The sequence below is a fragment of the Mastomys coucha genome, unplaced genomic scaffold (genome assembly GCF_008632895.1).
Source record: "Mastomys coucha isolate ucsf_1 unplaced genomic scaffold, UCSF_Mcou_1 pScaffold12, whole genome shotgun sequence".
Lineage (NCBI taxonomy): Eukaryota > Metazoa > Chordata > Mammalia > Rodentia > Muridae > Mastomys > Mastomys coucha.
This window is the reverse complement of record NW_022196894.1, coordinates 30,484,824-30,497,400: the sequence shown is the minus strand read 5'-3', so window position 1 is coordinate 30,497,400 and position 12,577 is coordinate 30,484,824. Positions and strand designations below refer to the sequence as shown.

The window sequence follows — 12,577 nt, the reverse complement described above, 5'->3', positions numbered from 1 at the left end:
TTGTTTATATTTATGGTGATTTGCCTGAATGTTTTATCTGTATGCTGCCTAACGCCTGGTGCTTCAGAGAGGAGGGTGTCAGATCCCCTGGGACCAGCGTTAACAGATGCTTGTTACTGGGTGCTAGAATTAAACTCATGTCCTCTGGACAACTGAACCATCTCTCCAGCTTCTAAAGATTTATCTCTTATATGTAAGTACACTGTAGCTGTCTTCAGACAAAACAGAAGAGGATGTCAGATCTCGTTATGGATGGTTGTGAACCATCATGTGGTTGCTGGGATTTGAACTCAGGAACTCTGGAAGAGCAGTCAGTGCTCTTAACCACTGAGCCATCTCTCTAGCCCCCTCCAGTCCCTAGAAACCATTTTTATCAGCCATAGTCATAGTCTCATCTATATAAATAAGGGTAGTAGTACTTATGTTATAAAGAAACTCTATAAAACAATAAATAAGGTAGCATAGAATTTGTCTTGCATAGCTTATGGCATATAAGCAGTGAGGTGCTCAACAGATAAAGGCATGAGTCACCATACCTAACAACCTGAGTCCAATTTCTGGGACACACTTGACAGAAGAAGAGAACTAACTGTCAGTTGTCTCTGACCTCCACATAGACACCACAGCATGTGTATGTACATAAACATACAAAATTAATTAACAACAACTTGAAGTAATTAATAAGTTGTTTTACTATTGCATGTTGTTCTGTGGTATATATAATTAATATACCACATGTGGTGGTGCATGCCTTTAATCCCAGCACTTGGGAGGCAGAGGCAGGTGGATTTCTGAATTCAAGGCCAGCCTGGTCTACAGAGTGAGTTCCAGGGCAGCCAGGGCTATACAGAGAAACCCTGTCTCGAAAAACCAATAAAATAAGATAAAATAAAAACAAAGAAGAAAGTGACATCCGTGTTATCTAATGCAGATACTATTTCTCCCTTGGTTAATAAATGCAATACTGTTGACCATCATCATTTCTTGATTCTGATGCCACAAGAAACATTGTCCTGAGTCTGTGACCATTCTTCAGTTTCTACCCCTGAATTTCTTCTTGGATTAAACATTTTTTTAAGGACTGGTGAGATGGCTCAGAGGTTAGGAGCACAGACTGCTCTTCCGAAGGTCCTGAGTTCCAATCCCAGCAACCACATGGTGGCTCACAACCACCTGTAATGAGATCTGATGCCCTCTTCTTGTGTGTCTGAAGACAGCTACAGTGTACTTACATATAATAAGTAAATCTTTAAAAAAAAAAACAAAAATATTTTTTAAAATTTCATTTATTTGTATATGAGTGCTCTATCTGTATGTATACCTGTGTGCCAGAAGAGAGCACCAGACCTCATTATAGATGGTTGTGAGCCACCATGTGGTTGCTGGGAATTGAACTCAGGACCTCTGGAAGAGCAGGCGGTGTGCTCTTAACCGCTGAGCCATCTCTCCAGCCCAAGAATTAAACATTTTTTTAAAAAGTGACATTTTATTTATTTACTTATTGTATACATGTATGTGAAGATCAGAGGACAACTTGCAGGGCTCAAATCTGTCCATCTGCCATGTGGGTCCTAGGGAAGGAACTTAGGGCATTAGATGTGGCCAGTACCCTCACCTGCTGAGCCATATCCCTTGCCTGTTACAGGGTTCTAATGATGCAATCATTGTGTGTACTCTTGTGTCCCCCCCCACCCCCATTTCCTTGAAGTAATCTCTTGTCACCCATGCACCTTGACACTCAGCTCAGACCTCAGTGCTGAGCTCCAGATCTGAACCAGCTGTCTCCCTCACACTATCATGTGGCTGTCTGTCCCACCCAACAAGCAGGGTGCAACTAAGTATATTCTCTCTCAGGAGACTGCATTCCATCTTGGTGTTCTTTATGCTAATTTGTAACACTGAACTACCCAGTGTTCTATTCACAAATTTGGGATTCATGCCAGAATGTTTTGTTAAAAACAAAGTGCAAGTTTCCCAGGCTGGTGACCAAAATAGCTACCAGATTAGTAGTGCTGTCATTCCGTGGTTAAAGTCCTTGTGCCTCAATAACAAAAGTTCTTTTCTTGGCCCTCTTACTAATTTTACATTGTCACATAGTAACGGAACCAAATTACAAGATAGTCTCACCATCTGTGCCACAAAGGAAGCAATGTTGATGAGATGCTCAATTAAAACAAGTGTGCAGATGCAGAATGGCATTAGCATGTCTTGTTAGATTTCTTAAAAAAAAAATGAGAGCATAAAAGCTATCCTGTAAAAGCAACTGTGCTTCAGAATGAAGCATGTTACAGATGTATTCAACCACTTACAACACTAGCATCAGCAAGTGTGAGCAAAGAAAACCACCTGACGTGTAGATACACATGAAACAGAACCTCCATGTCAGTTTTATTGCGGCCCTGTACCCTGTTAAGGTCTAAGAGTTAAAGTCAGACTTGTTTTTCCCCTGTCGTTTCCTTCCAGAAAGTTTAGTGCTTTCAAAGGGCTCGGGCTGCTGTGTCATCAGGAAGCTATTCTGGGTGCTGTGCCCTTGGAAAGAGGAAGGGACACAATGATTCCTGTTGGTCATTTCTCCTCTTTGTTTTCAAAAGGATGTGCTATGGATGAGAGCTGCATTTTGTTTTAATCACTCAGGACCCTCTGGGAAGCTGTACCAGAGTGTCAGTAGTCTTAGCAGGATCTCATTGTTGTCAGCTGCATCATGGACACCTTTTACTGTGCCTGCAAGGCCAGATAACCTCTCTGTTCTGCTGCTTAGGAATGTGGAGGCAGTTTCTGAGATGGCTCAGCTAAGAAAGTGAAAGAGTCCCTGCCCTAGCACAAGAAACCACTTAGCAGTATAGATCGCCCAATTAAAATGATTTATTTTTTATGTGTATATTGTCTACATGTATGTATGTATGTGCACCATGTGTGTGCCTGATGCCCAGGGAAGCCAGAAGAGGGCATTGAATGCCCTGGAACTTCAGTTACAGGCAGCTGTGGGTCAAATGTGAGTGCTGGGAACTGTCCTCTGCAAGAGTAGCCTTCACTCTTAACCTCAGAGCCAAATCTCTCCAGTCTAAGGTAGCCTGATTTTGTTGAAGCCACCCCCCAACCCCTGCCTGAGACAGTTTCTCTGTATGTAGCCCTGCTTGTCCTGAAACTCAGTCTGTAGATTAGGCTGGCCTCTGCTCCCCAAGTACTAGGATTAAAGTTGTGTGCCACTGTGCCCAGCCCATAATATATTCCTTATTTGTTCAAACATTGACATATGCCATAAAGACTCAGAAAAACAAATCTCACCCATAAACTTAATACCAAGTAATAATATCACTGTTTAGCATTCTGTTGGATGTTCTTTATTTTATTTTTCTGTATATTTAAACTCTTATATTTAAAAGGTAATTTTATGCCTTTTAAAATAGTTAAGATTGTACCATATGTGTCACTTGGTAACTTACTTTAAAATGTTTAATTTTTGACTATATAACACATTTTACATGGTTACATGGCTAAAAAATTTAAGAGTATAAGAAAAAATATAGCGTACACGCACACACACACACACACACACACACACACACACACACCCTATATTAAAGTTGTGATTTTGGGTCAATTACAAGGTATCTTAAATGAAAAGGACAAAGTGTAAAATAGTGATTATAATATGCTAATAACATAAAAATCTCCAGAGAGGGCTGATTTGTCTTCTTTAAACAGCTATTGATTATCTGTAGCTCTTCATCGAGGGATGAGACCCTGTGAAATTTTCCCCTCCACTTGGACATTTCAACTGGCATCACGTGCAGGTCTTATTTAGGCAGTCATGTTGTTAAGATTTCATGGTGCAGCTTCCTTGTCACATATAGAAGTTGCTGTCCCCCAGCAGGCATCTTAATCTCCGGCTCTTACAGTTGTGTTCCCTGAGCCTTAGGTGTAAAGATTGCATTGTAAGTCATATAATATCTTTTTAAAATATTTTTACATTTACTTATTTATTGTGGGCAGCATGTGGTCAGAGTTGGTTCTCTGTCTCTCCCACATTGGTTCTGGGGATCAAACTCAGGTTGGCAGGCTTGGTAGCAGGAAGGTTTACCCACTGAGTTGTCTTGTTGGCTGGCTTACAGTCTCTTTAATATGCTTGTAGACTCAGCTTGTTAGTGTTGTGTTGACAAGCTTTGTATTTATGTCCATTGGGGAGTTTGGCCACCAATTTTTGTTTTGTTTGTTTGTTTGTTTTGCTTTGTTCTGTCTTTGTCTGGCTTTATATCACAGCTTTTTAGAGGCTTGGTAATTTGTCTTGGAGCCATCTGGTTCTGAGTTTTGTTGTATTGGGACATGCTTTGCCAATGATTTAAAAAGTATCATTCATTGCTCTGTCCTCTTAGTTCAGCTTTGGTAGATTAAATGAATGCCAAGGAGCCACCTGACTCTGCCTCACCAGCACTGGATTCCAGTGAGCTGAGCGCTGCATCACCTGGGTTCTGAGATTGTATTCAGGTCCCTATGTGGGAGCACTCTACTGGCCAAAATTTAACTATTGTTACATGTTTTCCAATGAATGGGCATATAATTCTTTATAATGGTCCCTACCATTGACCTGATCTGACCCCCTCCTTCCCAATCCTTGGGACTAGAACCCAGACCCTTGGTTTTTTAACAACTAGCTGGATTAGTTTTAAGAATTACCTTGTAGGAAACTGAACAGTGCAGAGAAAAGGAGCAGAAGGCAGATAACCCTCACTGTATGCTTTTCAGATCATATGAGTGCAGTACCTATTTAGGAGAATGGTTTAGGGTTCAGCCAGTAGAGTGCTCCCACGCAAGAACCTGGGTTTGATCTACAGAACCCAGGTGAGGTGGCATTCACTTTAATCCAGTGCTGGTGAGGCAGAAAGGCAGGCGGCTCCTTAGGATCCACAGGCTAGCCAGCCAGGCCAGCCCACCGAGGAGGTCTACTGAGAGATGGGTCTCAAAATTGAGGGGAAAGGTGCTCTTGAGGACCTTCCCCCAAGCTTGATCTTGACTTCTGTGAACATGTGAACACATGCACCCATATAAAAACAGTTTAATAATTTTTAAAGAATGAGTGTGAAACATCCTTTTTGTTGCCACTGGCAGCCTTTGTGACAGCAGTCTATTCTCATCCTCTCCCTCCTTCCCTCCCCTCTGCCTTCCCACCCTTCTGTTCTGTTTCCTTGTTTTGGAAATAAGGTCTCACTATATAGCTCAGGCTGGCCTTGCACTCAAGATCTTCTACCTCCACCTCTCAAGAGTTGATATTGCAAAGCTGTGCTGCTGGGTCCAGTGTCTGTCTGTCTGTCTGTCTGTCTGTCTGTCTGTCTCTCTCTCTCTCTCTCTCTCTCTCTCTCTCTCTCTGTCTCTCTCTTTCTCTCTCTGTCTCTCTCTGTCTGTCTCTCTCTCTGTCTGTCTCTCTCTCTGTCTCTCTGTCTGTCTGTCTCTCTGTCTCTCTCTCTCTGTCTCTGTGTGTCTCTCTCTCTTTCCCTCCCTTTCCCCGCCCCCCAACAGCTGAATGCTACTGTCTGGGCAAGTGTCAGATCTGCTCACGCTGGTGTTTGTTTGGCAGGTATGTTGCCGCCAAGCTGATTACTGGCAGTTTGTGAAAGACATTCGGTGGCTCAGCCCGCACTCAGCCCTTCATGTTGAGAAGGTAAGAATGAAAGGGGAGCTGGCTCGCTGGGGTGTGGCTGCAAGTCTTCACAGGTATTCTATTGGAAGAGCCTTTTCTCCCTGAGGTAGATGTCACTGAGTGAGAGGGGAGGCTTAAGCAACCAAGCAGCCTTTCATTACTCCAGGGTGCTTTCTCATCTCCTGGGAAAGGGAGAAAGAGTTTAATGAAACTCTTAAAAATCACACCTTTAATCCAGATGCTTGATAGGCAGAGGCGGGTGGATCTCTGTGAGTTCAAGGACAGCCTGATCTACAGAACAAGTCAAGCCTACACAGAGAGACCCTGTCTCAACAACATCAGTCATACAAACAAAAAAATCTAGGACCAGTGGCAAGAATTTGAATGCAGAAAGGTGTGTTGGGCAGAAAAGAGAGCAGTTTCTGGAGTCCAGAGTCCAGTGCTCTGAATGCCACCTTAGTGAGCTTTGGCTTGCTCTGCATTCTCACATCTCCAGCTCCACACAGTACTCCATGTTTCCAGCCAGGGAAACAGTCCAACAAAGTTACACAGCTGGTTCTAGAATAATCACTGACCATTTTATGTATGCACTTAACTTTTTATTATAGAAAAATTTAAATGCATCTAAATTAGATTAATGAAATAACTCCAAAATATCCATCCATAATCCCTCTTTGTTTGTCTTTGTGTGGCCTGTTTTGCTTCTTATGCATCCCAGCTGTTGGATTTATTGCTAAGATGAGGTCAGGAAGTATACTTTTTTCTAAATATTCAGGGAACAAAGCCACGGGGTTTCATACTGGCCTTCTGTGTATGAGAAAAGGCCAGGACCTGCTATTTTCTTTTTCCTCCTCATCTTTCCTTCCTTCCTTCCTTCCTTGCATTCATTTGTTCATTCTGTTCTGTCTACTGAGGTAGAGTTTCACTAGGTAGCCCAGGCTGCCATTTGAGTTAACAGGCATGTGCTGCCGCACCTAGGATGTTGTGCTGTAGACATCGCTTCTGATACACTCTGTGGTGCCCATCCCACCGTGAGACCTTGTTCTTAGAAACACTGAAGGGGGGAGGAGGTTCCAGGCAGAGCTTGTTATAATTACAACTTTTAAGAGAACCTTGAGGCTGGATGGCTCAGTGGTTAAGAACACTGGCTTTTATTCCAGAGGACCTGGGTTCAATTCCCAGTGCCCACAACCAACGGTAACTCTAGTCTCCAAGAGTATGATGCCTTCTTCTGAATTCTGCAGGTAACATATCCATGTGATACACAAACATGTATTCAGGTAAACAGTCATACACATAAAAGAAGCAAAAACTGGAAGAGGTTCCTTTTAATTAAATCTTTGGTGGTGTTTTTTTTTTTTTCCTAGACCTACCATCTACATACACACTTACCACATTTCTCCTTGGAGACTTTCTGAAATACAGGAGTCAGAGAGGTCAAGGAGTCATAGCCCTTCCTGTGCCTATCCTAGAGTAGGTACCTCTTTGGAGATAGGACTCAAAGAGCCAGACATCACAACCTTGTTTCTCCTGCAATTACCTCCCAGGGCTCACCTGAGGTCTGGTAGAGTGGAAAATCCATCCATCCCTTTACTCTCCTCCTCCTCTACCTTCTGGAAGCTAGCTGGAGAGGATACCTCTTGGTAGCCTGCCCTTGGCTGTGTCTGCCAGGATCTGTGTTTGACTCGGGCCTCTTTGCCTCCCCAGTTCATCAGTTTGCATGAGAGTGGCCAGAGCGACACTGACAGCGTGAGTGAGCGTGCGGTCGCAGAGCTGTGGCTGCAGCACAGCCTGCAGTGCCACTGTCTCTCAGCCCAGCTCCGGCCTCTGCTTGGGGACAGACAGTACATCAGAAAATTCTACACAGGTAAGTAGAGACCACATGGGACTTTGCGTGTACTTCCGTGTTGTCTTCCATCTCTCATGTCATGCCAGTGTCTCCTCATTCTCACTTGACACCATAGACTCTACTGAGAAACACACAGCCTCTCACCTCCCACGAAGCACACCCATGCTAAGGTGTCCCTGTGCTGCTCCATGCGGACTGTTAGAAGAAAGGCCATGAGGGAAGAAAGGCCATAAGTGGAGTGTTTTATGTGCTGTGCACTGTTAGAAGAGCTGGGCAGTAGGACTGATATTTTCTAAGCAGAGAACCTCGCTGATTTGGCCAGAGGTACACAAGACCAGGATCCAATTCTGGGCCTTTCTGATTTTGAGACTTCTTATGTTAGACTGTACATAGATTGGCTTTTCCTATATTTCACTTGTCCCCAAGTCCCTTCTCTATATAGAAGCATGCTCTTTCTCAGTTCCTCTTTATTCTGTCCCTTTCTCTAAGCTTCTCTTCAGCACTGTGGTACCTCTTTTCTTCCTAGAAACTGCCTTCCTGCTGAGTGACGCCCACGTCACAGCCATGCTCCAGTGCCTGGAAGCAGTGGAACAGAACAACCCCCGTCTTCTGGCTCAGATCGATGCATCCATGGTAAAAGGGGCAAAGAATTGCTCATGTCTGTCCTGGGCCTCTCCACTTCACCATGACGTGCACTGCATGGTAGTAGTAGTTCATGACCTTCTCACCGAGGCAGCTGTGAGCTGACAGACTTAGTCTTTAAAATGCTTGGAAAGAGCTGGGTGTGGTGGTATGTGACTGTTGCCTTAGTCTGTTCTCTGTTGCTGTAACAGAACATCTTGACCTAGAGCAACTTGGGGAGGAAAGAACTTATTTGGTTTACACACCCTGAGTGACAGTCCACTGAGACAGGAACTCTTAAGGAGGAGCTGATGTTGAGGCCACGGAAGGATGCTGCTTACCCGCTTGCTCCCTCCCCATGGCTTGCTCGGCCTGTTGTTTTTTCTTTTGTTTTTCTATTATTTTCTTATATATTCCATTCCAACTGCAGTTTCCCCTCCACCTTCCCTCTCTCCTAGATCTGCCTCACCTTAGAAAGGAGCAGGCCTCCCAGGGACGTCAGTCAAACCAAGCATAACAAGCTACAAAAGCAATGAATCAGAGACAGCACCCTCTCCCACTTGTAGTAATCCTAGAAGAACATTAAGCTGTACAACCATAACATACAAACATATATAACAGCCATAACATATAGACTGCCTGCTGGCCAACCTGATAGAGTCATTTTTCTCAACTGAGGTTCCCTCCTCTTGATTGGCTAGCTGTGCCAAGTTGGCTGACCCTGTAATCCCCAGTACTCGGGAGGCTGAGGCAGAAAGGTCAGAGTTTGAGGCCAGCCTGCACTACAGTAAGTTCCAAGCTATGAGGTCCTGATCTTAAAAATAAAAAAAGGAAAGAGGAGGGGAGAGGGAGGGTGAGGGCCCAAAGGAAGATGGAAAGGAGGTAAGGAAGCAAAACTTCCTACCCCATTGTTAACATTTCAGTCTAAACACCTTGTAGAATGGGGGTCTCCTGTCTCTCCTGATTGTTGTAATGTTGACTGTGGTCACCATCCACGGAACACTCCCCTTGTGCCAGGCATGCTGCAGTACTATAAAGCACGTGCTGTCTTGTTTAATCCCCATGACTCTGGGAGGAAGACATTATCTTTTTATAAAGGAAGTCACTCAAGGGTTGGGGAGATGGCTCAGTGGGTGAAGTGCTTGTTACAAAAGTAGGAGGACCTCAGTCCCAGAAGCCATGCATAGCCATGCATGGAGATGTGCGTGTCTGACCGCAGCACTGGGGACTGCTGGCTGGTTAGTGTAGGCAGCAGTTCTCAGCCTTCCCAATGCTGTGACTTTTAATACACTCGTGCTGTGGTGAACCCAGCCATAAAATTATTTTTGTTGCTACTTCATAACTGCAATTTTGCTGCTATAATGAATCATATAAGTATCTCTGTTTTCCTGTGGTCTTAGGTGACCCCTACAAAAAGATCAGTTGACCCCCAAAGAACCCACAGATTGAGAACCACTCATCTAGCCTAACTGGAAACCTTAGGTTCAGTGAGAGACCCTGTCTCAAAGAGAAGGTGGTGAATGATAGAGGAGGACACCCGGTAGTGACCTCTGGCTTCCACATGTTTGTGCACAGGTGAACACATGCATACATATGAATGTACGACCTATCACAAAAGAAGAAAGTAAGAAAAGAAGTTGAGTCACTAGGGGCCAGGACCAGGCATGGCGACTCACTATTGTAATTCCAGCTCTTGGCAGGCTAAGAGACAGGGGGATTGATACAAGCTTGAGGGCAGGATAGTTTGATCTGCATCATAAATACCAGGCCAGCCAAGGTGACATAGCAAGACCCTATCTAAAAAGTAAAAAGAAAAGAAGTCACTGAAGCACACACTTGCCTTCTCACCCAGAGCCTAGGGCAGATGCTTGTAAGTGACACACATGGCTTACACCACCAGTCTATCTGACTTTCAATTCCACATGCACAATTTTTGATATGTATTTATGTGTGGTACACATACATGTTTGTGTGCCCGTTCTCATGTGTGTGGGTATACTAATGCATACAGGTGCACATGCATTTGAGTACATCTGCATGTGGAGACCAGAGACTGGTATTGGGTGTGTCTTCCTTGATTACCCATGTTGGGTGCCATCTGTCGCTGTCCAGCAGCAACATAAAACAGTAGGTTACCTGGAATATGAAGTTAGAAGTAGATAGGAAAAGATAGAAGGAGATATGAAAGAGTGGCCACAGACATACCTACCCACGTGGAAGGATAAAAATTAGACGGGAGACATTACTGCTCAGCCATCTGATTCTTTAATAATAATCCTTTGTTCTCCCAACAGATATATTACCTGGGCCAAAAACCCTTCCCCCATCAGTGTAACAGTCCAATCAGTGACTTCCTTGTTACTCTGTGGGGGTGGAACTTTTGAATGTAACTGGAACCAGGTATCGCTCAACAGGTGGGCAGCCGCAGCCCTGGGGCCCAAGTGGTTGTTGCTGTTTTACTGTCCGGGAGTCCACAACTCTCTATCTTATATACTGAGGCAGGGTCTCTAGATGAACCTGGAGTTTGTTGATACAGCTAATAATATAACTAGCCACCCTGCTCCTAAGGTCCTCTGCTTCCCATGTAGGCGCCCATGCCCACCTGGATTTTACACTGGTGTTGGGGATATGAACTTCGTCCTCACGCTTGCAGAGCAAGTGACTCGTACTCCTGCCCCACCTTCCCAGGCTTAAATTCATTGTTGCACAGCTTACAGGGAAAGATACACTAGGATTCCCATGCAGAAGCTGTGGGTAGAGCAGCACTTCACAGTGTCAGAGTCATACACTAGGTAGAGCGTAGCCGTGGTCCAGGTGCACTGCCAAAGACTAGTTCTATCAGGTCTCTGCAGTAGTGAATGCCTCTCCTCTGAGACCTCTGTGCTCCACTCTGAAATGGTGTTTGTTTGTTTTGTTTTAGTTTGCCAGAAAGCAGGAGAGCCCACTGCTGGTCACAAAGAGCCAGAGTCTGACCGCTCTCCCTGGTTCCACATACACCCCTCCAGCTAGCTATGCTCAGCATTCCTACTTCGGGTCATCCTCCAGCCTTCAGTCCATGCCACAGTCCAGCCACAGCTCAGGTACGGAACAATGTGTGATTGCTGCGTGTATTTTAGGCCTGGGAAGTAGAGGACTTCTAGGAGTGCTCGCAGGCCAGAACCTATCTGCCTTTTGCTTTTTTTAGCCCCTTCCTTCTTCCTCCTTTCTCCTCCCTCCCTCCTTCCTTTCTTCTTCCCTCCCTCCCTCCCTTCCTTCCTTTTCCCCTCCCTTTCTCCCTCCCTCTCTTCCTTTTTTCTTTCATTCATGTGATCATTCTGTTCTGTTTCCTGAGGTAGAGTGTTACTACCTTGTAGCTGACCTTGAAAGTATAGTTAGATGTAGGGGTGGGAATGGGCAGTCCTTATATGTATCATCATGTGTCTTGAAAGCAGAGAGCTTTTGAGAGTGACTGTGGGCTGGGCATCTAGGCTTGGGCTGGTGTAAGTTGTCAGACGTCATGTCTTTGCAATAGGAACCCTAAAAAGGTGTGTAACAGCAGTTACTTGATGTGGTACATGGCAATACAGCACTCAGAAGACACAAAGGAGAAGATGGCCACAAACTCAAGGGTGTCCTGGGCCACAGAATGAGACCCTGCCTTACAAACCAAATGGAAAGTCAACTATCGGCTAGCATAAATAATTCTGTAGCACTGTCAGAGGAACAGAGCATAGTTAGAGGCCTCTGGGCTTCTGCTCCATGGCACAGGAAAGGTCTTCAGGTGCTGGCATTTTTTAGAGCACCTGCACCATGCTGAGTTCTGTTAGAATCAATTTGTATGTATCACTTCACTTGATCTTTGAAACAGTCCTGTGCAGTTGCTGTTCTCATGATTTCTCTCACTTTCAGTTGAGTGATTTGTGCTGAGAAACAGGGAAGTCACTGGGTCAAGTACCCATGCCCTTACCGTAGCCGCTTCTAAACCATCTACTTTAAGCTGGCCTCTTCTGTGTGGCATGTACCCTGAGCACCCTTGCCTGTGGACCTGGGTACATACCATAGAGCGCGAGCTCTCCTTTCTCTTTCCTTACTCTTTTTATATTCCAGAGAGAAGATCTACTTCCTTTTCGCTCTCTGGCCCTTCCTGGAAACCTCAAGAAGACAGGGAATGCCTCTCACCAGCAGAGACTCAAACCACGCAAGCTCCGCTGCCTTTAGACTCCACTCTAGCCCAGGGTTCCCCACTGACCGCACAGGAGATGAGCTCCAGCTCTCTGACTAGCCCCCTAGAGGCATCCTGGGTCAGCAGCCAAAATGACTCCCCAAGTGATGTCAGTGAGGGGCCCGAGTACCTTGCCATCGGCAACCCAGCCCCTCATGGTCGGACTGCCAGTTGTCAGAGTCACAGCAGCAATGGTGAGAGCAGTAGCAGCTCTCACTTGTTCTCCTCCAGCAGCTCTCAAAAGCTGGATTCTGCCGCCTCTTCTCTAGAG

At 45.1% G+C, this 12,577-nt stretch overlaps 1 protein-coding gene across 1 annotated transcript in view; it reads left to right on the top strand.

Moving 5' to 3' along the window:
• Rubcn (rubicon autophagy regulator) overlaps positions 1–12,577 on the top strand; it is a 55,412-nt gene that overhangs the window by 13,926 nt on the left and 28,909 nt on the right. The window contains exons 3-7 of the mRNA XM_031364605.1: positions 5,573–5,656; positions 7,343–7,502; positions 8,011–8,117; positions 11,026–11,185; positions 12,192–12,571. Of these exons, the coding sequence (XP_031220465.1) occupies positions 5,573–5,656; positions 7,343–7,502; positions 8,011–8,117; positions 11,026–11,185; positions 12,192–12,571 (891 nt within the window). The remainder of the gene's footprint in view (positions 1–5,572; positions 5,657–7,342; positions 7,503–8,010; positions 8,118–11,025; positions 11,186–12,191; positions 12,572–12,577) is intronic.